The following is a 21668-nucleotide window of genomic DNA, read 5'->3' on the forward strand; positions in this document are numbered from 1 at the left end:
GGTTGTGCATTTGGGTACTGCCCTGAGTCTGACTGCCCTTCACCAGGCTTCCACGGCCAGCGGCAGGTCCTCTGACTGTCCACCCCCCATGAGGGGAGCACATGCTTCTGTGCACCCCAGGGCTCCCGCCATCCCTCACCACCTCTGTAGCTCACATCAGACCACCAGGGACAGTTCACGGCAGACTACGGAAGTGTGCGGGGCCTCGCCCACCTGCCTGACAGGGTCTGCTCTCCGCTGACTCGCTGGTCCATCCCAGAGCCTGGGGTGTGTGAGAACACGTGTGTTGTGTGGTGCGTGCGTGTACATGTGCCGTGTTGTTCTGCATGCTGCAGGGACCCGCAGGCAAGGTCAAGATCCCAGGTCCAACAGGAGGTCGGGGTTGGTGGTGCTGAGGAAGAGGCAGATGCGGCGGGAGAGGTCCGGGCCCACCCTGCGGGGTCGCCCGCCCTGGACATTCACAGGGAGGTTGGCCAAGAGGCCCCGGCGCTCTTGCTCCGTGCTGCAGGCAGAGAGGGCCTGTGGCAGGCACAGAAATGAACGGGGTAGGCCTCGGTCTCTGCCCCGGGGAGGGGTGGGGAACGAGGACTCACCTCCTGCAGAAGGCGGGGGGAGGGGAAGGCAGCAACTATGGCCTCAGCTACAGCCGGGCTGACGCGATTAAACTGCTTGATTTGCCTCCACCACACTCCCCGGAGTCCCGAGCCATCTCTGGCCACTCGTTGGCCAGAGGCCCAGCGCCCTGCTGTGCAGAAGGCAAAGGTGTGGGTGTCCCGATGCTGCCTAAAACGAGGTGAGCAGGGCTTTTAGAAACTCCCCTGCAGCCAGCGGGGCAGAGCCCCCCCCCCCCTGCCCCTGTCCAGCCCCTTACTTGCAGGGGCGCTGGGCCAGGGCCTTCGTGAGTGCACACACGTGCTGACTCAGCTCCTGCCACGAGTCCACCAGCAGCACGTCCATGTCGGCCAGGAGTTGGAGGAGCACGAGGGCCTGGGGAGGGTAGGTAGAAGGGGGGCTGGAGGCGGGAGCCCTAGTTCTACCTAACTGTTCTCCAAGCCTTACCTGTCCTTGCCAAGACCAAGGCCAGCCAGGTCTCCCAGGTCAGGCTGGCGCTCACCTCTTCCACCTTGGGCCAGCCGGTGGCTGCTTCCTGCTGGGCCTCCGGTGGATCCTCTGGCTGGGTGCTTGGATGCTGAGACCTAGGCGAAAGTGACCTTCCAGACCCCCACACCCCCAAGCCCAGGGTTGGGAGCCGCCCTAGAGCCCCTCTGCCCAGCTGTGGTGTGTGTGTGTGGGGGGTGGGCTGTGGCAGCGCAGACCCTGGGGTGCCCTTGCCCCTGCCAGGTGTGTTAGGGTCACTGGTACCACAGGTAGGCGTCCAGGCCGATGACAGCCAGGTGGGGGCGGCTGGGGCTCTCAGGAGAAATCCAGGGCACGGAGGAAGGGAGGCCTGAGGCCTGCGGGGTGGGGGGAGAGCATGGTGTCTGCCCCAGGGCCCTGGCAGCATGCCACCGCTCTGCCCAGCCGCCAGATGACTTGTCTTCCCTCTCCCAGCTAGCTCTCTGAAGAAAACTCTTTGCCCCCCCCCCACTAGGCCAAGGGGGCTTTAGTAGTGCCAACCACACCCCAGATCAGGAAGAAAGGAGCGTGCTCCCTTGTTCCTAGACTGCTGTCCCTGGGCCTGATCCTTGACTGATTCCTAAGTGGACGGTCAACAAATGCTGGCCCGCAGACCCTGGGTGCGCTCTCTCCACTGCTCAAGTCTACCGAGCATTAAGCAACCACCCGCCCCTAGCCCAAGCCCCAGACCTCTCTCCCGGGCTCAGCTCTCCAGGGTGATGAGCTCTGTGCCTGAGCCAGCACCAGACGGGCCCGGGAACCCAGCCCAGGGCAAGGGAGGGCTGCGTTCCCTCCAGTACCTGTGTCAGCTGGGCAGCGCCCAGCAGGAACTCGTGGGGCTCCAGCAGCAGCAGCAGCAGGTCCGGCGCGTCCTCGGCTGGCAGCTCAGAAGGCACCTGGGGGACACGGGGCGCCGCGGTCGGCCGCTCAGCCCGGGGGCGCAGGGCCGCGCTCTCCGCAGCCCACGGCGCGCGGCCGGCCCACGGCTCCGCGCGGCTGCAACCCGGGGCAGCGCCTCACCGCTCGGCCGGCGACACGCACGGCTCGGGGGCCGGGGGCCCCGCGCCTCCACTGCAGGCTGCGGGCCGGGCGCTGCGGCTCGATGCGGCACTCGCAGCCCAGCGCGCCCAGGGCCGCCAGCAGGACGTCGGCGCCGGCGTCTTCCAGGACGGCTGCGCGCGGGGACGGACGGCGCGGTCAGGGCCGGGGCCAGCCGCGGGCGTCCCCGCTCCCGCCCGGGCCCCGCGCGCCCCGCGCCCGCACCTGGGTCCACGCACACCACCAGGCTCCGAAGGACTCGTTCGGGACGTGGGACCCGGGCGGCGGCCCTCCGCGCTCCCGCCGGGGCCTCCGCGGCCTCGGCGTCCGAGTCGGAGATCTCCCAGGTGGGGGCCCGCCGCGAGCCCGGCCCCTGGCCCCGGCCCCGGCCCCGGCGCGAGCCCGCGGCCCCCGGGGGCCGCACCTCCGCCACGGCCCCGCCTCTCGCGGCGCCCGCTTCCGGCCGGGGCGGGCCTGGGGAGCGCGACTTCCGGCCGGGCAGGGACGCGGACGCGGCCATGGCGCGGAAGCCCCGGCCGCGGCTGATCGCCGAGCTGGCCCGCCGCGTGCGCGCCCTGCGCGAGCAGCGCGACCGGCCGCGCGACTCGCAGCGCTACGCGCTGGACTACGGGTCGCTGACGCGGCCGTTCTCGGGCCGCCGGCTGCCGGCGCGCGCCGGGGCCGACGTGCGCCGCGAGAGCCGCCTGCTGCAGCTGCTCGCCCGCCTCCCGGCCTTCGGCCTGGGCCGCCTGGTGACGCGCAAGTCCTGGCTGTGGCAGCACGACGAGCCGTGCTACTGGCGCCTCACGCGCGTGCGCCCCGACCACGCGGCCCAGGTGCGCCCCGCCCCCCGCGTCGGCGACCGGGGCCCGTCCCGGGGCCAGGGCGTTTTCTGAGTCGAGCCCCTTTCTCTCCGCAGAACTTGGACCACGGCAAGGCCTGGGGCGTCCTGACCTTCAAGGGTGAGGCCGGCGCTGGCGCGCGGTGAGGGGGGCGGGCGGGGAGCCCAGCCCGGGCCGTTCACGCGGCCGTTCGCCTTCCGCAGGGCGCACGGAGGGCGAGGCCCGGGAGATCGAGCAGGTCATGTACCACGACTGGCGGCTGGTGCCCAAGCACGAGGAGGCGGCCTTCACCGCGCCCGCGCCCGCGCCCGCGGGCGCCCCGCCGCCGGTGCCCTACCCGCCGCTCCTGCGGGCCATGATCCTGGCCGAGAGGCAGAAAAACGGGGACCCCAGCGTCGAGGAGCCGCTGCTGAGCCTCGCGAGGGCGCGCGCGGAGCCCTGGGACTACCCCGCCCGGCTGGAGCCCCGCGCCCCGCGCCCCGCGGCTGACGGCTGACGGGCCGCGGCGCCCGCCGCCTGCGGGTCGGAGGCCCTGGACCTTGGGGGAGCCGGGGAGCCTGGCCGCCCCGCCCCGCCCTCAGTGAACGGCAATAAACGCACGCAGTGGCCCGGGCTGTGTTTCTTTGCGCGGGGAGGGCGAGCAGCGGCTGCGCCCCGGGCCCCGGCTCCGGGGTGCGGTGGGGCGATCGGCGCCTGCGCGTCCCTTTAAGGGCGGCCCCGCCCCGCCCCGCCCCGCCCCGCCCCGCCATCGCCATGATTTGCCTGGTGCTGACCATCTTCGCCAACCTCTTCCCGGCGGGTGAGCGCGGGGGGCGCGGGGCGCCGCGGGGGGGGGGGGAGGGCGGCCGGCGCGGGGCCTGACGCCGAGTCCCCGCAGCCCCGGGCGCCGCGCAGGAGCGCACGTTCGTGGCCGTGAAGCCGGACGGCGTGCAGCGGCGGCTGGTGGGCGAGGTGGTGCGGCGCTTCGAGAGGAAGGGCTTCAAACTGGTGGCCCTGAAGCTGGTGCAGGTGGGGCGGGGGCGGGGACGCGGCCGGGCCGGGGCTGTGATCGGGGCCGGGGCGCGGGCGGGGGCTGTGATCGGGGCGGGGCCGGGTCGGAGCTGTGGTCGGGATCGGGGCCGGGTGCGGGTCCGGGCGCTGGCGCAGGCGGCCTCCACCCCCAGGCCTCCGAGGAGCTGCTGCGCGAGCACTACGCCGAGCTGCGCGGGCGCCCCTTCTTCGGCCGCCTGCTGAACTACATGCGCTCGGGCCCCGTGGTGGCCATGGTGAGTCCGGGCGGGCGGGGGGCGGGCGGCCCGGGCCTCCCCGCTGACCCGCGCGCCCGCAGGTGTGGCGGGGGCCGGACGTGGTGCGCGCCTCGAGGGCGCTCATTGGGGCCACGGACCCGGCGGACGCCCGGCCCGGCACCATCCGAGGGGACTTCTGCGTGGAGGTCGGCAAGTGAGTGCGTGGCGCGGCGCCCGCCCTGCCCCCCCAGCCCCGCGGCTCACCGCGCCCGCCCCGCTCCCCCAGCCCCGCGGCTCACCGTGCCCGCCCCGCTCCCCCAGCCCCGCGGCTCACTGCGCCCCCCCCCCTCCCCCCAGGAACCTGGTCCACGGCAGCGACTCTCCGGAGAGCGCCCGCCGGGAGATCGCGCTGTGGTTCGGCGCGGACGAGCTGCTGTGCGGGGAGGACGGCGCCGCGCGCTGGCTGCGCGAATAGCCGGCCGGAAGCGCGCACCTGCCTCCGGGGCCCTCTCCCCCTCTCCTTTCATAATAAACTGCCGAAAACCTGTGTCAGGCTCGTGGGCCGGGCTCAGGACGTGGAGGTGCGGTGTTCAGACGTTTATTACATACAGGGCAGATATGTGGGTTCACTTGCAGGGCCAAAGCTTGAGGAGAATTGCGCCCGGCCCCTTCCTCCAGCTGCACCCGCCCAGCTAACCCCAGTCACTTCATGCTCCTGTAGGAACAGACAAAGGACGTACATCACAGTGGAGAGGTGGCAGGGCAGTGGGGAGAAGCCTGCAGCCTGCCGTGGCCAGCCGGGCTCAAGGGGCAGCTCCCCGAGATCTGTGCTTCTCTGGTGGGAGGGGGTGGCGGGGCCTCTAGAGCGGGAATAAGGCCTGGGCTGGAAGGTGGACGCGCCCAGCGACCCACGACACCCCCCTATCGCGGGGCTGCCCGGCCCCACCCTCGGCCCTGGCCTCTGCCTGGCAGCCTCTCCTCAGTTGCTCTCCGGGGGAGCAGGCCACAGAGGGCAACCCTAGGCACTTAGTACGTGTCTGGGAGCTGGACGCCATGGAGCCCTGTGCAGGAGGCAGGCCCCAGGAGCACTCCATCCCCCACCAACCTGAGGCTGAGCCTGCACCCTAGGCCTGACCCAGGGGAGGCCGGGCCTTCCCTTCTTCCTGAGGCCTGCGCCTGCCACGGCAGCCTGAGAATTCCACCCAAGGGGCTTCTGGGAGGGGCAGTGCAGCAGGGGTTTGCTCCTTGGCGGTGGGGCTTGTGCCCAGGGAGAGCCTGGGGACGTGGGGAATGAAGGGCCGACAGCCTCAGGCTCCAGTGGGATATGGAGTGTCCGGTTCATCTTCTGAAGCAGCTGCCCCTGCCCGAGCTTCCATGCCAGATTGCGGGCGCAGCCCGGGTCGGGGTGAAGGGAATGGGCTTGGGGTGGGAAGGCCAGAGAAGATGGGCTGGGGTCCAGGTACCTGAGCAGTCCGAGCCCCCTCTCTCTGGGCAGAGGATGGTGGCTGGGCCCGGCTCCTCTGTGGAACAAGGGTCTGAGAGCCATGGCCCCAGCCCAGGGACTGCATGCAGAGCACTGGGACGCCGGAGGAGGGGCCTCCTCCGCAGTGGTGAGGGGGCCGGGCCTCCGCAGGGCTGGCTCCAGGGTGCCCCTGGGCTCCAGGGAGCTGGGCGGGGCAGTGGTTGGGAGCTGCTGGGGAGGAGGTGCGGAGGGCCTTCCCCCCCTCACCAGGAGTGACACCCACACCCGCCCTCCAGCGACAGCATCACCTCCCTGCCCGCGGGGCCCAGGGCTCAGGTGAAAGCTGCACGTTGAGAGGTTAGAGGGGGTGGATGAGTGTCTGGCTGCCCCAGGGGGACAGGCGGGAGCAGGCGGGCAGGGGTCCTATGTACAGGTTGGCATCAGGCAGGGCAGGGCCTCACTCAGGGGTGTAGGACACCTGCCACACAATGATGTGGCTGCGCTCAGCCTTGGACAGCCCGGGCTTCGCCTGGCTCACGTCCCCGGTGCCTTCCTCCGTCTCGTCGTCCTCTCCGTCCCCTGGAGCGGAGCGATTGCAGCTGTGAGCGCAGCTCTCCACCGCCACTGCCAGCCAGGCCCGCCCCACCAGCACCCACTCACCAATGCGGAAGTCGATGTAGCCTTCCCCGCCGCTGAGCACCAGTGCGTTCCGCAGCTTCTGGCCCTCGGCCTCCACGGCAGGCATGGAGGGCCCCGGGCCCTCGGTCGGGCTGTCGAGCACGCTGCCGTTGAGCGTGGCCAGCACGTTCCCTGTGGTGGGCAGGGGACTCAAGGCAGCAGCCTCCTGAAGGGGCCATGGCCACATGCTATGGGGCCGCGGGCAGAGCAGGTGCGCGCTGCCCCTCACTCACCTGGCACCGAGACAAAGAACTTGACGGCATCGCGGTGCCCGTGGAAGCAGAGCTGGGCTTGGGCCATGGAGCAGTATGGGATGAAGCTGCTGGCGGACCTGTCACTACCGTCGTCCCCGTACACATGGATGACGCCCCCTGGGCGGGTTCCCTCTCCAGATGTGGGGGAAGTCTTGTTGGCTAGAGACAGAGGAGGAGGAGGGCAGAGCCACCTCATTTCTAGCGAGGGGGGAAGGATGGAGCGGAGGCACGCTGGAGGACTTACCTCGGAGCCCCAGGAGCTGGCCTCGGTGGAGGACCACGGCTGAGAAAGAGGCAGGGAGGCTGGTTAGTTCCCGGCGTGTCCGGGAGCACCGCCCACCCGGCCCGCCACTGGCTCCATCCTGGGAGAGGGGCACTCACTCTCAGTCAGGGGGATGGAGATGACCACCCCGTTGCCGGTGCCCACCCAGAGGCGGTTGCCTGCAATGAGCAGGGCGGTGATGCGCACAAAGGAGAAGCCCAGCTTGCCGGTCCCTGGGGGGGATGGGAGAAGGTTAGCGTGGCTCGCCCGTGCTGGGGCCCCGCGTCCCTGCGCCACACGGTCCCTCACCCAGCATCTTGCTGACATAGGGCTCGATGTCCACATCCTGCAGGTGCTGGTGGGTGTGGGCGTGGTAGAGCCGCAGGGTGGAGTCCAAGCGGATCGACACCCACACCCCGTCGCCAATCCATGCCAGCTGCCGTACTTGGCTCTCCCGCCTTGGGTGGGCATCAAATGACTTCTGTGGGGGACACGGCAGCCCATTAACAGGGCGGGGCACGCAGGAAAGGGAAACTGGAACTCACTGCCATGTCTTGTGTCCCCATGTCCGTGTAGCCCCCCTGGTCATGAGAGAGGGGCCCTAGTGGAGGTGGGAGCGTGTGTCCCCGAGGCAGATACCCAGCTGAGGGCAGGCTCCAGGCACACGGCAACATGCACCTGTAGCTGTTTGCCCATGACCTTCAACAAAACGGACCCGAGTGGGTGGCTCCTTGTGGACTCCGCTGGGAAGCCGGAGCCCATCTTCCCCGGGTCTGGGCTGCGGCACTTGCCTCAATCTGCATCGTCTTGGGCTGGATGACGTGCACCTTGTTCTTGTAGCCGCACCAGACGCGGTCGTACACCACGGCCATGCAGCGGATGGAGTGGTGCGGGTGGCCCAAGTCCATCAGGTGGTAGTTGCTCAGGTCCCACTGGCCATCTGGAGAGAGCCCAGGACCACTCAGGCCTGGCTGGGGCCAGGCCCACCTCCCGTCTACGGAGCCGCTGTGACCCGTCTCAGGACTTACCTTCGCCACGGTGGAAGATGGCCAGGGTCCCGTCCGCCAGAGCCACCAGCACGCGGCCTTTCACGTGCCTGGAACAGGGAGACAGCACGCTAGGTTGAGGCCAAGAAGCCACGCCAGGCCCCTCCCGAGACCCAGCCCTACGCTGGGTCACATACACCAAGCTCAGCACGGAGTCCTTCAGCTTGATGGAATGCAGACACTTCTTCCAGGTAGCCACGGCTGAATGCACGTAGAGCCTGTGGGCGGAGGCGGGGTGAGCGGGGCTCACTCCAGGGCCCCTCCCACCCCTACCCTGGCCCGGCCTACCAGCCATTCTGGGCTCCCAGCCACATGGTGGGTGCCGCACTGCTGATGGATGCCGAGGGCTCTGCGCTGGGCTCGAGCGGCGGCTGCTCCCTGCTGACACCTGGCTCCGGCCTGTCCTCACTACAGACGGGACGTGGCAGCTCCAGGGAGGTGCAGAGGCCTGCCTCTGTGTGGGTGCTGATCCCTCCTGCCTGGGGCAGCCTCCCCTCCGCTCCCCTCTCCCTGGCCTGCGGAGCCCACCTGGCAGGTTGGGTGCTGGACGGTGGGGCGGGTGCCGGGTCAGTGAACACATGCTCTGTAAGGGGCCCAGGCCGAGCAGCAGTGGCCTCCGGCTGGCTGGGTCCAGGGTCTGGCACCTCTGTGGCTTCCGTGGCTTCCTCCGTGGACTGGGATGGATTGACCTTCGTGCTGGCCGTGGCTGCCACCTCCCCTATGGAAGGAGGGGTGAGCTGGGCTGCGTCGAAGTGGAGGACAGGGGGTGGGGGGAGAAGGCGGCTGCCTGGGGCTCACCCTGCCCCTTATCCAGCACGGGGGTGTCTCCCCGGGAGGAGCAGTTGCTCCGTGGCACGTTGCAGCGGGTGGCACACCCCACCAGGGTGATGCCAGCTAGCACGCCGTCGGCGCTGGAGTCCTCGGGATTCACATCGCGGTCCAGGAACATCTCCCCCGGGGGGTAGTCGCTGTCGCTGGCCGCTGGGGGAGGAGGCACAGCCGCCAGGTTAGTCTAACGCCAAACAGGCCCTCCATGGCCCAATCACAGAGACAGCAGGAGGGGCGGCCAGCCGAGCTACACACAGCGCCCGTAGGACCAGTACCTGGAGTCCAGCAAGCTGGCTCCGCTACTTGGGCCCCTGGGCTGGGGGGAGCTGAGAGTCAGGTCCTCAGCATAAATGGCTGATCACGTGACAGTGGTGGCTCTAGGAAGCTTAGGGTGTCTCAGCTCAGGGGCAAGGTTTCACAGCAGACCTACAGCCTTCATCACCTGGTCCCCAGCATGGTGCGGAGGCTGAGGCTATGAAGTCACGGGATGGCCCGTGCCCTGTGCACGCCCAGAGCCGCCTCTGGACCCCGGCCCGGGCTCTTAAGTGGCACAAACAGCTAGTGTCCACTTACTCCTGGCACCCAGGCCTTTCACACATGCTCGCCAGGTGTCCCAGCCAGCCTTCCCCCAAGTGCCAACTTCAAAGGGCAGTGCCCAGGCTCACCGGGGATGCTGGAGATGCATAGGACGTGAGCGTTGCAGACTGTGAACTGGTCCACGACCGTGCCGGGCTGGTTGGCGTCAATGATCACCACCTTGCTGGTGGTTGGGGTGCTGGTGAGGATCCACACCCGGCTGGAGGTGGCATCGGTCTCCGGCGCCTCCTTGACCTGTGGCAGAGATGAGGGAGTCCAAGGCTGGCTCCTGAACTTGAGGCCACCCCAGCAGCAGTGTGTTACCGAGTCTCCTTGGGGATTATAGGATGTAGTCTTTTTTTTAAAATTTTTTTTATGTGGGTCGTGGGGCTTGAACTCTGGGCCTGGGCGCTGTTCCTCAGCTCTTCAGTTCAAGGTGAGTGCTCTACCACTTGAACCACAGCACCACTTCTGGCTTTCTGGTAGTTAATTAGAGATAAGACTTGCACAGACTTTCCTGCCCGGGCTGGCGTTGAACCGTGATGTTCAGGTCTCAGCCTCCTGAGTAGCTAGGCTGACAGGCGTGAGGCACCAGTGCCCAGCTTAGGATGTAGTCTTGGCCCCAGCTCCAGACTAGCTGGCCTCCCCAGGCTTTGACAAGAACTCAGAACCACATCGAGTGATGGCTTCCAGGAGGAAGACCATGAGCTGAGAGGTTAGGTGCCCACCCTAGGTCAAGCTGGGTGCACGTCTATGTCCTGGGCTCCACCCCAAAACGTTTTATCTTCCTCTTGTGTGCGGCGGCCATGTTTCATGGCACAGACCCTGGGACTACAGACCCTGAGGAGGACCAAGCAGCAGCTGGCCTGCACGGGCAGCACCTGCCTCCTGGCTCCCCAGCACAGCACCCGGGTCCCTCCCTCTACAAGTGCCAAGAGGGACAGGCCCACAGCATCATCACCACACCGACCTTCTTCTTCTCAGGGGACGCATGGTCGCTCTTGGGCTCGCCTTCCACTTCCCGGTCACAGGTCAGAGGGTCACGGCCGGGAATCGGCTTGACTCCATTGCCAGAGTCCTCTTCACTTGGCTTCCACCCGCTCAGGTTGACACCAGCGGCACACCATAGCTGCAAGGACAGGGCTGTGGGCTGGGGCGCAGCTCCCTGCCGGCTGCGGAGGGCCGCCTCCCAGGCCCCCGCGCAGGCGGGGTGCAGTCCTCTGGGCTCACCTTCATGGTGGAGTCCTTCTCTACCAGGGGGCGGCAGTACACAGGCACAGGGACGTTCTTCATCCGCGTGTCCTCCTGGCCCCCGCTGGGGCTCAGCTGCAACAGAGCAGGGAGAGGCTGTGGGTCTGGGCCAGGTGCAGGGACACCGTCCTCCAGAAACCCGACTCACAGCACACTTCTGGCTTTTTTGCAGCACAAACTGGGTAGGGGCCTGCCTCTTCAAGGCCTGGCAGGAAGGCCAGACCGTCCACCTGCAGGCGGGGCGTTCCTCCGAGTCCCAGCACCACGCCGGCCCTCCCTGCCCAGCCCGCCCAGGCCGCGCACCTGTTTGTACTTGGCAGGCAGGCTCCAGCCGCAGGCCTGCAGCCTGCCATCGTCATTGCGTACGTGCTCTCGAACCTGGCGGTACTGCTCACGCTTCTGCTCACGCCGGGCGGAGGAGGTGCAGTCACTGATCGGGAGGACATGGAGGTTCCGTGTGTCCCAGGTCCGGGCTTGTCCCGGGCTGCACAGCCCTCTCCCTCCTCATATGATCTGAGGGACAGCAAAGGCTGGACACTCACTCGTCCGGGAAGAACTCCAGAGGCCGACTGCCGGCTGAGATCTGGCACATGGCGTGGCTGCGGCGCTGGCTGAAGCCGGCAGTGGTGGGGGATTTGTAGTGGATGTTCACTGATGGGTAGGAGCGCTTGGCGGGAGGCGGGCTGGAGGAGGAGCTGAAGAGGCGGCTGAAGCTGAGGATGGAGACACAGGAGTCAGAGGGCGTGCACCTGGTCCTGGGGGCCCGCCCTCCCCAGGTGCCCACCCCCCGGGTGCCTACTCACAACTGCCAGATGGTGGACTTCTTCTTCTCCTGAACAGACGGGTGCTCTCGCGATGCCCTGAAGGGGAGGCAAGGAGGAACTGGCTGAGACTACTACCTGGGACCCCCGGCTGCCACCAGAGGCCTCTCCCTCTTCTCCCTCCCTCCCCCTCCCCCTTCGCATCCGTCTATCCTTTGCAGAGGAGGGGAGGGGAGGTGGGGGAGGTTGGCCTGCTCTTTGTGCTCAGTGACCACGGTCCAAACTGGAGAGGCGAGCTCAGCGACGGGACCCACCTGATCATCTCGGTCCACCTCACGGCCTCCTGCAGCTCCATGAGCCGCTCCTTGTACTGGTTGCGCTCCATGAGCACCCGTGCCATCTCCACCCGAGTGAAGCGGCGGCGCTGGGCCATGGGTATCTTGTCCTGCGGAGGGGACGGGCAGTTTCGTTCAGGCCAGTGAGGGCAGGCAATTCTCACGGCTCGTCTCCTGCCACCTGGGTGGGGACATGGCCTCCAGATGGGCGCGGCTGTGTACGGATATCCGGTAACCCATGCACCCGTGGCGGTGACAGAGTTGTGGGCTAGGAGGATGTGAGTGGAAAGCCCACCTGCCCACCAGGGCTGGCTTTCTCCAGAACAGCACCGCTGACTCTGAGGCCATGACACAAAGTAGCTGGGATGACAGGCTCATGCCACAGCTTTTCATAGTTGAGATGGGGTCTCAGTAACTTTCCCAGCAGTGATCTTCCCTCCTAATTTCCATCTCTCCAGGAGGTGGATTATAGGAGTGAGCCACTGTAGCCCAGCAAGCAAAGCTTACTAAATGTGGCCACCTTTTAATAGAAACCAACTGTTAAAAAAAAAAAAAGACTTGATGGGATTCTGGACCTGTTAATAAGGAAATAAGGAGGATGGACTCTTCAGGAAAAACGTGATCTGTGAGAGCTGAGACAGAAATGGGGACAACCGAAATAAAAGATGTGACACTTCCCAGGGGGAGTCCATCGCGGGCAGGAGTGGCGGTGCCTGGCCCGCTCCGACTGTTCCCGTGTCTTGCTACGTAGCCTAGTCCAGCCTTGAACCCTCACTGTACCCTTGCTGCACCCCGGTGTGAAGGAGCAGATAAAGGGTGAGGCATGGGCTGGGGGCCTGCGCTCCGGGGCCTGTTCTGGGGGAAGATGGGGGCTCTCAGGGAGGCCCTGTGCGCAGGCTGAAGAGGGTTTTCCTCAGCACCACCAGGGTGCGCGGGGCCTGGAGAGGCAGTGCGTGACAGCAGCTGCTTCTGCAGCCACCTTGGGGGCAGGGAGACCTGCTTGTAACTGGAGGAGGCGCCCACCAGGACAGGGGCTGAGACGGGACTAAAGTGGCAGAGCATATGCCTAGCAAGCTCGAGCCACTGAGTCCAAACCCTAGACCACCAAAACATAATTGCAGAGAGGACTCTATATATTGTTTCTTGGCCTTTTAGCTAAGATCACGTGTAGGCTGAGGACTGGGGTCACTCTGGGCAGGACCTGCCGAAGGAGTGTGACACTGGGAAATAAGTCCCGGGTAAACGGAAAGCCAGGAAGGGAGGTTCAGGGGTCCTGCGGGAGGGGGAAGCCCAGGAAGCCTGCCCTGTGCCCCTGCCCTCCTCCCCCCCGCTCCCCGGCTGTGTGCACAGTTAATAGTAGCATATACCAGTTCTGTACAGAGATAGCTGCTTGTATCCTCCACCTCTTCTCTGGGCTCACGACGGGCAATGACAGCCTCAGACTTCACTCTGTAGACAAGGGAGGAAGCAGGCAGGTGAGCATCCGACCCAGGCCTCAGGACTGCCCAGAACTCAATGGCTGTCCCACAGCAATCCCAACAACTGCTTCACAGGGCCTCAAAGCCCAGGTATCTGACTGCTCTCACCAAGGAGGAGGGGGGCAAAGGCTGAAAAAGACTGAAATGAGGGATGGCGGGGCAGGCCAGCGCTGGTCAGACAAGTCCAGAGTAGACCTGATTTCCAGGGCCCCTCCTCCTGAATGAACAGGGTGAGAGCTGTACTAAGACTGATACCAGAGGGTCACACAGGACAGGATGCTGCACCTGGCCATAGCGTGGCAGGCTCCAGAGGAGACATTGGTTGGATCTGGAGCCAAAGCCGAGAGGAAGTTGAGGGACTGGGGGAAGGGTTTGCAGGTGGAGGCAAAATTTGAGGAGGACATGCAGAGGAGAGGCAGGCTGTGGAGGCGTCAGCGCCCGGGCCCGCACTGTGAGCGGAGAGCCACTCACCGTTTTAGCTCTTCCTCCAGCTCCTTGACTCGGTTCTCCAGTCTAGCCTTGGCCTGCTTGGCAGCTTCCAGCTCCCCTTTCAGTACCTCCTGCTCCCCCGACAGCTGGTCAACCTTGGCAATGAGGTCATTCTTCACCACGTTCAAAGCGTTCCTTCAGAAAGCAGAAAGAGGGGGCTTGCCATGAGCCCACATGTACTATGTAACTGGGATGCTGGGGGTCCGAGTGCACCTTCCCATTTTCAGAAGGCACACCCGCCTGTCTACCCTCAGCACCGGATTCCAGGGTCCCCCTGTCTCCAAGTCCTACTAAAGGAATGAACCGCAGTCCGGTGACAAACCTCCCCCTCCCGGACGAGTTGACAGAAATGGTCCTGTCTGTGTGGACATCCACCCAGGAAGGTGAACCCTGCTGTGTGAGCCAGGGCCCCTCCAGTGGGCCCTGCCCTGGGGCAGGCTGCAGCCGGGCCAAAGGCTGCCCAGCTGGAGCACAGAAGGTCTCTTACTTGGTTTCTAGGAGCTGTGAATTTTCCAACAGCAGGTTTCCCACTTCTTTGCCCATTCCTGAAACGAGAGGTGTGGTTCTCCCTGAGCCTGTGACCACCGTACCTGACTCTGCCCTCGTAAGGAACTTTCCTGTGCTCTGATGACAGCAGAAGGGGTGAGGACGGGGAAACTGAGCCGTGGAGAGGCCCATGCAGCCCTGTGCTCTCCAGCCAGCTATGCCGGTGGAACTGGCTGCCTGGGACTCACATCCGTGGCTTTGGGTATTTTACTTCTCATAACTTCCCCACGAGGGGATGTGTACTATCAAGACCCCGACTGTCCTCTGGGCAGCTGCTTCATGTGCGCCCCTCCCTCAGATCTGCAGGTGACTTTCAGAACCCCACTCCCCGCCAAATGAATGCATGGTGGAGCAGCAGTGCCAGGACAGATGACAACAGCACAGGACTTGGAAAAGCTGGCCACGTGCTGGCATGACCATGGCAGGTACAGTCCTTGGGGTTACAAGGAGGGCCTGCTGGTCCTGGATGGGGGGACAGCAGGACGCAGAGGGCAGAGTGGACATGAGGAGGAAGGGATCCGCCCCAAGCAGACCCCCAGACGGAGCTCCCTGCAGGCATGTCCCGTTAGCCAGGAAGAACACAGCGAGATCCTCAAGACAGCACCAAGTGCCAGGGCCCAGCCCGCCCCCACTCCCAAGGCAGTGACGTGATGATGCCTGGGGCAAGAGTCCTGCCACTGTCCATTCTGGCCTTCCACACTGGGAGCATGTGCGGCTTCTCCCTGGGCAGGCACAGCATGGACCCAAGGGGAACAGGCAGGGTCTGGGAGGCTCAGAGCCAACCAACCACAGTTTGTCCTAGATGGAGTGTCACCTAACCCCAGTCCTACAGTGTTCAGAAAGCCCATGGCCCCCACTGAGCCCTGCTACCCCCACCATGCAGCACAAAGCGAACGGCTCATGAAGCATGAGATGTTGGGTAGAGAGGAAGCTAGGAAGAGAGAAGCACACACCGAAGCAGGGCCTTGGCCTTACCAAAAAAATCATCGCGCACTACGGGAGCGTCCCAGTCCCACGGGAGACGGGCAACGGGGCAGGGAGGAGGGAGAGAAAAGAAGCGTTAAGCCGTGGAAGTAGCAGGTGGGTGGTACTTCAGGGCAGGAGGCAGGATAGAGCAGGCTACTCCGTCCAGAAAGTATCCTTGGATGCGCAGCCGACTGCCAAGCCAGAACCACCCATGAGTGCAGTAACATCTCGTCACATGCTGGGCTAGAGGGCAGGCGAAGACACCGCACGAGGGAGGGGAGCGGTGCCAGGGGTTTGGCTGCTACTGTGCACACTAGCGGGCACGCGGGGAGGGGAGGGCAGGGAGCCCGCAAGGCCTCCGGCTGCAGGTCAGCTGTGCAGCCTGGCCACCTGCCCAGGACAGAGGCCCTGAGCTGTGCTTGGAAGGGCCTCAGGGGCCCTAGACTTGTGAGGTGCACTTCATAGGGTACATTAAAAAACATCCTTTGTCCCTAATGGCAGTGGAGACACCTATGGAGGTTCTGGCGACCGGCTGAGCAAACCTAATCATCCTTCAGATAGCCGAAGGCTGTGATCAAAGCCCAGGGCCTGGTGGCCTGGGGCAGCCAGATAGAAGCCAGGGATCCGTGTGGACAGCCCTGGGACCAGCAGGGGTCAGTGTGGACAGCCCTGGGCTTCCATGAACAGTGAGGGTCAGTGTGTATAGCCCTCAGTGATGGACAGCAGGGGTCGGCATGTACAGCCCTTGGTGATAGAGAGTGGGGTTCAGTGTGGACAGCCCTGGGAGATGGACAGCAGGGGTCAACGTGTACATCCCGGGGTGACGGACAGCGCAGGGGAGCATCCATGTGTGCGCCCTGCTCCAGCTGCCCCCCACAGTGAGAAGAGGGACACACGGAGACAGAGAGGAGATACACACCTGAGAACTCCCCTGGGCGGCGTCCAGCGAAGCAGAGACGGGGAAGGAAGCGACAAAGGTCAATTGGTGACTGGAACCAACAAATAAAGAGACTCTTATTAAAGAGAAAGCAACCATGGTTCAGCCATTCCCATGTTGGAGGGCATGAAAAACAACACAACATACTTTAGCAGGTCCAGGGTAACAAATCCTATGGGGGCAGAAGCCATAAAGGCATAGAAAGGCCAGAATGGACACCCCTCAGCACCCAAGAGGCCCTGGGAGGCTCCATGCACCATGGCCATTGCTGGTTCCTGTTCTTCCCACCACCTGCTCAGCAGGTAGCCGGCCTCCAATGAGGAAGGCCTGCAAGAGAGGTACATGGACTGGAGGCAAAGCTCAAGAGGCAGAATGCATGCACAGCAAACAAGAGGCTCTGAGTTCAAACCCAAGCACCACCAAGAAGAGGAAGAGGGGGGAAGTATGTATGCATGTACTGGGAGCAGCAGTATGCCAAGGGGGGTCTTGATAGGTGAGCACTACCATCCTCTTGGAAGCAGGGAGGATAATCAGAGTGAAACAGGGCATGGGTGGGAAAACACGCCTTTCGACAGATTTGATGAAACCACTTTGTTTCGCTGGGTCCATTTTGCAAGTCAGGAAATCATTAAAAATCTCTTGAGCCACAAGCTGGTAGCTCATGCCTGTAATACTAGCTACTCAGGAGGCTGAGATCTAAGGATCAAGGTGTGAAGCTAGCCTGTGTAGACAAATCTGAGAACCTTGTCTCCAATTAACTGGCAAAAAGCTGAAGTGGAGGTGTGCCAGCGATAAAGTGCCAGCCTTGAATGGAAAGAAGAATTAAGATTATAAAACTCAGTTCAAGCCCCAGCACTGGCACCAAAAAGAAAACGAAAACAGAATTTTAAAATCCGCTTGATTTAAACAATAAAATACATAAGTGGTTGGATGATTCAAATAGAGCAGTGTCTCCTCACTCATCCTCACTGCCGGCAGCAATCGATGCCCTCCTCATACCTCCGGCACACCCAGGGCCCGCGTCCGCCGGCCCCAGCAGGCAGGGCCAGCTCCGTCGGCTTCATTCTCTTCATGCCTGCCAATCTTTACAGAAAAACAGCTCTATCTTCTTTTTCCTTTATTTTTTTCTTTTTCCTTTATTAATCTTAAAGTTAAGCAGGTTTTTTTCCCCTCACATTTGTGGGTATTGTCTGACTTTTTATTCTCTGCTAATTTTTATTTCATGATTTAGTTGAATGACCTTTGGAATTTTAGAGTTGCTTTTTTGAATTCCTAGCCCCATATACACTAAATTAATTATCTGGTACTTTTTTTCCTTTAAGAAAGTTATCTTTGGGCTGGGAAGGTGGCTCAGTGGTAGAGCGCTTGCCTTGCATGCCTGAGGCCCTGGGTTCGATTCCTCAGCACCACATAAACAAAAAGAAAAAAAAAAGCCGGAAGTGGCGCTGTGGCTCAAGTGGTAGAGCACTAGCCTTGAGCTGAAGAGCTGGAGGACAGTGCCCAGGCCCAGAGTTCAGGTCCCACGACTGGACCAAAAAAAAAAAAAAAAAAAAAATTATCTTAAGTAGTTATACTTAAATACATTTTTAATATATATATATTTCATATATTTATAATTTTCATACAGTCACATCTGTCATTTTCCTTGATATCATTAATCATGCAGAGGCCGAGATTATAAAAATATTCTCCAGAGCCAGGTGCTGGTGGCTCATGCCTGTAATTCTAGCTACTCAGGAGGCTGAGATTGGAGGATTGTGGGTCAAAGCCAGCCTGGGCAGCAAAGTCTGTGAAACTCTTACCTCCAATTAACCACCAGGAAACTGGAAGAAGAGCTATGGCTCAAAGTGGTAGAGTGCTAGCCTTCAGCAAAAGAGCTCAGGGATAGCACCCAGGCCCTGAGTTCAAGTCCCATAACCGCAAAAAAAAATTATCTAATGTCCTTTCCCTGGTTCTTATTTTTATTTTTACATCTTTGACAGACAGATCTAGAAATTACTTGTTCCATGGCACTGGATAAGATTTGCACCGTATTTCAGCAAAGTGGACCACTTCACTTTGGTTGGAGCAGCAACAGACTCCACTTTTCCTGAGGCAGGCTGCTTGTAGGCTCCCAGGCCCACGGCAGACCTTGGCCTCAGGGAGGGTGATCCTTCCAGTTTGCTCCTGTACAACCTCTGCCCGGCTCTGCTCTCTTGCACAGGCACTGCTGGTTGAGAAGCTTCAGAGAGCTCCAGCAGCAGGCTGGCCTGTGATGCTGCTTGTCAGTGTGAGGACTCACCTACTGGGTCTGGGAGCGGTATCGCTCCCCTTTGTACCGACAGCTTCTGTGTCTCTCAGTGGTGATTTCTGTACTGGAGCTTGAATTCAGGGCCTCTTGCTCTCAACTCAGCTTTCTGACTCATGGCTGCTGGCGCTCCACCCCTTGAGCCGCACGTCCACTTCCAAGTTAGGTTTTCTGGCTTTCTTTATGTGGTGTCAGTTTCTAGACATCCAGGGCTGCCACCACACGAAATGAGACGTCATGGAAGGCAACGGGGCATGAGCCGGTCAGCTGATAGAACGCAGATCTGAGGAAGCGCTGCAGAGCAAGCTGCTTGCCTTCTGGACTTGGTGTTTGTAAATCTGAAAGGTTAGCTCCTTCAGGTGCACGTGTATGAAATTCCCACCAGACCACACACATGGGGCCGGGAATAGCACAGCAGTGGCTTGTTACACTCCAATTCTGAAATGTGTGTTTTCCTCATTTCTACATTTATAAAACTGCAGGTATCTTAACCACTGGTATGCTTCAGTTTTAATCAGAAGCAAATTGTTTTCTCTCAGAAATCCCTGAGCCTGGGCTGGGAAGGTGGCTCAGTGGTAGAGCGCTTGCCTTGCATGCCTGAGGCCCTGGGTTCGATCCCTGAGCCTGCTGGGCAGCGGGTCTGATGGAGACAGCATGTGGTAGGTTGGGTCCTCGTCCTTGCTCACTGTGAAATGTGCAGCCCTCACCAGTCCTCAGGGCTATGGGATACCTCCCAGCGCTACCAACGACATGCAGCAGCGTTTCTCCAGTGCTGTGCATGGGCTCCAGTGCTCCTCAGATTCCAGGACTTGTTTGCTGTGAAGCACTCTCAGGCTGACGAGGCTGCAAGGCAGCCCCACTGTGTGCACCCTGGAAAACACCAGTGCTGTAGGAATGGGTGGGGCCTGGCTTAACGTAGATACCAGGTCAGCCCTCGGGATGGAGACACACAGACCGCAGCTCACTCCTCCAGTGGCAGCCACAGCAGGCTTCTGACTCAGCATCCCAGCGGCGCCGCACACGGAGGCCTCAGGCACTTGCATATTTGCCTCACATGCAGGTCTCATGGAAACCCAAGGTAGGTGGCATCGAATGGCCACTGCCCCGCAGAGCAGGACAGTACAGGCACTACTGCACATCACATGTGATATTTGTTAATGGTAGAAAACAGGAGCCAATGTCCAATTCCTTGGAACAAAGACATCGGTACCCTATCAGGACTCCTTTCTCACGGAAAGGTGCCACTGATTACCCAGGTAAGGCAGGCGGCCCACCCGGCTCCCAGGAGGGACAGAGTCTCTAGCTAAGCCTCCCTATCGCACTGCTTCCAGTTCTCTGCTTCCCCCTTGCTACTCCTAGAGATTCTTATATGGAGGTAATATTTGGGGCAAAGGTAGCTGCCTGAATCAGGAGGCAGCGGGGACCACAGGGGCATCGTACTGCCCTGAAGCTCCCTGTCAGGTAAGGAGGGGCAGACAGGGACAGAGCTGGCTGGTGGCCAGTGTTTGCACAGGGAGGCATGGCAGGAGGGACGGTGTGGCAGCTGGGGCACAGATGAGTAGGGGACACCCTCTACAGACACACGCCAAGGGCAGTACGAGCGTGACAGCAAGTGCCGGGTACACAGAGCCTGGCCGTCCACAGGACAGACCGCTCAGCCGGAAGGACGCAGCCATACCACACACACACGGAGCCCACTGGCAGGTCATGCTGAGTTCTCGCTACAGTGCGGACCTCCGCAGGGCCACACCCAGTCCACAGGAACAACTGCCTCACCGCACAGCGCGTGCCTCAGCGTGGAAGAAGATGACCAGAAACAGACAGCAGGAAGCCAGGCATAGCAAGAGTCCCACATCTCCCCCGATGCTTCTGCTTCTAGAAATCTACCCTCTAATACTGCTCTTTGGAGGGGGTTCTGCCCCATAGGCCAAGTCAAGCAAGCCTAGAACAAGAGCATGCTACATCACGTAGGCCAGGCTGGCCCTCTGCTACACTCAAAGCCAGGTGTCTGAGACTAGAAGGCCTCCTGCCAGGGGACAGGTCCTTGTGCTCACCAGTGGGAGATGACAGGGCAAAGAGTGGCGATGCAAACTTTAAGATGTAGGACACTTTGTGTGGGCGAGTGACGCCAGGACCACGTTCTGGGAGCACTACAGTCCCGAGCTGCCTGTGTGTGTGGGGGCTGCCTGGCCAGGGCTGATTCTGCGCAGCAGTGAAAAAGAAGTAGCGAGGTACGGTGAGTGAGCTGCCAGAAACCAAACGAGGCCCGCTACCCAGCACGCAGGCACGGCAGTCCACAAGCCCACCCTGGTGGGGCTGCTGAGGGCAAGAGGGACTCCAGTATGGCCTGAGACTGAGAGCTCGCCCAGAGCTGGGCTGTGGGCAGCAAGGTTGGACTCAAGGCTCCAGGGGCAAGGCTGAGGACTCGGGGCCTTGTGGCCCGGGCTTTGCTGTGTTCAGAGGCCCTGGGAAGACGGACTCCACACAAACAGAAGGGTCCGGGAACTGCAAGGGCTCTGTACACTCTTTCAAGGAGAGGCTCTGGGGAAGCGCTGCTCTCCTGAGACCTCCCTGAGCAGACTGCTTAGGTGGAGTGAATTTGGGGGACAAGTGGCTTCTAAGATGAGGCCATACTTATAACTTAGTGCTGATGGTTGCAAGACTGGAGACCTTGAGGAGATGAAGCTGAGTTATGAGATTCCCCCTCAAACAAACTATTAAAAAATAAAGATCTAGGCAGGGAGACATGTCTGCCCTTTACCACAAACAAAGCGGTGAGCTGAGCGCTTACTGCCACATAACCACGTGGGGAGGACGCCTGTGTTTACCTAGCAGGTCGGCCCCTTCGTCCACATCCCCGATGGCCTCGGACCCCGCCGTGGACAGCTCGTGGTACAGGGAGTCAGTGTTGATGCCGAAAGCCTTGTTCACAATGCCCTGGGTGGGGCTGTGGAGACAGGAGGAAAGCGCCGTCACAGGCGGCATCCCCGGAGGCCGCGTGCTGAAGAAGGGCTTTGTCCCCGGCCTGAGGTGCCCTTGGAGGTGGTATAGCTTTTAGGGTGGGAGGCCTACTGGAGGAAGTGAACTCCTTGGGAGTGCTTTTGAGGGGCAGTGGGACCGCAGCCTCTTATTTCCTGGCCTGCAGGAGGCAAGCTACCTCCTCTGCCACATGCTTCCCCGGGTGATGTGCTGTGCTGCCACAGGCCAAAGGGGCAGGGTCAACAACTGACTTTTGAACCCACTTCAACCTGCATTATCCCAGCGATGCTGTCACAGCTGACAGACAGCTG

At 62.2% G+C, this 21668-nt stretch overlaps 5 protein-coding genes across 22 annotated transcripts in view; 3 read left to right on the forward strand and 2 right to left on the reverse strand.

The window, feature by feature from the left end:
* Hagh (hydroxyacylglutathione hydrolase) overlaps nt 1-7844 on the forward strand; it is a 31611-nt gene extending 23767 nt beyond the window's left edge. The window contains exons 11-12 of the mRNA XM_042698238.1: nt 739-747; nt 7834-7844. The gene's annotated coding sequence lies outside the window, so the exon portion shown is untranslated. The remainder of the gene's footprint in view (nt 1-738; nt 748-7833) is intronic.
* Eme2 (essential meiotic structure-specific endonuclease subunit 2) lies at nt 5-2674 on the reverse strand. Of its 3 annotated transcripts, none has more exons than XM_042698233.1 (8): nt 2380-2674; nt 2137-2288; nt 1917-2012; nt 1363-1454; nt 1115-1196; nt 872-987; nt 594-783; nt 5-262 (listed from the first exon to the last, which is right to left on the reverse strand). In XM_042698233.1, the coding sequence occupies exons 1-8, from the start codon at nt 2672-2674 to the stop codon at nt 176-178; spliced, it is 1110 nt and encodes a 369-aa protein (XP_042554167.1). In that variant the 3' UTR covers nt 5-175. The 3 variants fall into 3 exon arrangements, with proteins under 3 accessions (XP_042554167.1, XP_042554165.1, XP_042554164.1); XM_042698231.1 differs by having other exon boundaries at nt 180-519; nt 2158-2288; XM_042698230.1 differs by having other exon boundaries at nt 180-519.
* On the forward strand, nt 2673-3576 carry Mrps34 (mitochondrial ribosomal protein S34). The gene is made up of 3 exons (XM_042698240.1): nt 2673-2990; nt 3074-3116; nt 3200-3576. The coding sequence occupies exons 1-3, from the start codon at nt 2673-2675 to the stop codon at nt 3490-3492; spliced, it is 654 nt and encodes a 217-aa protein (XP_042554174.1). The 3' UTR covers nt 3493-3576.
* Nucleotides 3607-4802, forward strand: Nme3 (NME/NM23 nucleoside diphosphate kinase 3). The gene is made up of 5 exons (XM_042698241.1): nt 3607-3795; nt 3874-4004; nt 4160-4261; nt 4324-4436; nt 4580-4802. The coding sequence occupies exons 1-5, from the start codon at nt 3750-3752 to the stop codon at nt 4695-4697; spliced, it is 510 nt and encodes a 169-aa protein (XP_042554175.1). The 5' UTR covers nt 3607-3749; the 3' UTR covers nt 4698-4802.
* Mapk8ip3 (mitogen-activated protein kinase 8 interacting protein 3) overlaps nt 4805-21668 on the reverse strand; it is a 41585-nt gene continuing 24721 nt past the window's right edge. For 9 of the 16 annotated variants that reach the window (XM_042698224.1, XM_042698218.1, XM_042698223.1 and 6 more), the window contains 25 exons: nt 21207-21325; nt 16074-16085; nt 15164-15181; nt 14130-14187; nt 13625-13777; nt 13043-13124; nt 11655-11785; nt 11383-11439; nt 11122-11292; nt 10883-11009; nt 10559-10654; nt 10299-10457; nt 9418-9583; nt 8723-8905; nt 8453-8642; nt 8213-8332; nt 8062-8142; nt 7907-7974; nt 7670-7818; nt 7188-7359; nt 6998-7111; nt 6861-6899; nt 6596-6775; nt 6345-6494; nt 4805-6263 (listed from right to left, as the gene is read on the reverse strand). In XM_042698224.1, coding sequence (XP_042554158.1) covers nt 6142-6263; nt 6345-6494; nt 6596-6775; nt 6861-6899; nt 6998-7111; nt 7188-7359; nt 7670-7818; nt 7907-7974; nt 8062-8142; nt 8213-8332; nt 8453-8642; nt 8723-8905; nt 9418-9583; nt 10299-10457; nt 10559-10654; nt 10883-11009; nt 11122-11292; nt 11383-11439; nt 11655-11785; nt 13043-13124; nt 13625-13777; nt 14130-14187; nt 15164-15181; nt 16074-16085; nt 21207-21325 — 2917 coding nt within the window. In that variant the 3' untranslated portion in view covers nt 4805-6141. The remainder of the gene's footprint in view (nt 6264-6344; nt 6495-6595; nt 6776-6860; nt 6900-6997; nt 7112-7187; nt 7360-7669; nt 7819-7906; nt 7975-8061; nt 8143-8212; nt 8333-8452; nt 8643-8722; nt 8906-9417; nt 9584-10298; nt 10458-10558; nt 10655-10882; nt 11010-11121; nt 11293-11382; nt 11440-11654; nt 11786-13042; nt 13125-13624; nt 13778-14129; nt 14188-15163; nt 15182-16073; nt 16086-21206; nt 21326-21668) is intronic. The other 7 variants (XM_042698221.1, XM_042698225.1, XM_042698220.1 and 4 more) reach the window with 3 other exon arrangements.

The sequence above is a fragment of the Dipodomys spectabilis genome, unplaced genomic scaffold, assembly GCF_019054845.1.
Source record: "Dipodomys spectabilis isolate Male_0828 unplaced genomic scaffold, ASM1905484v1 ptg000231l, whole genome shotgun sequence".
Classification (NCBI taxonomy): Eukaryota; Metazoa; Chordata; class Mammalia; order Rodentia; family Heteromyidae; genus Dipodomys; species Dipodomys spectabilis.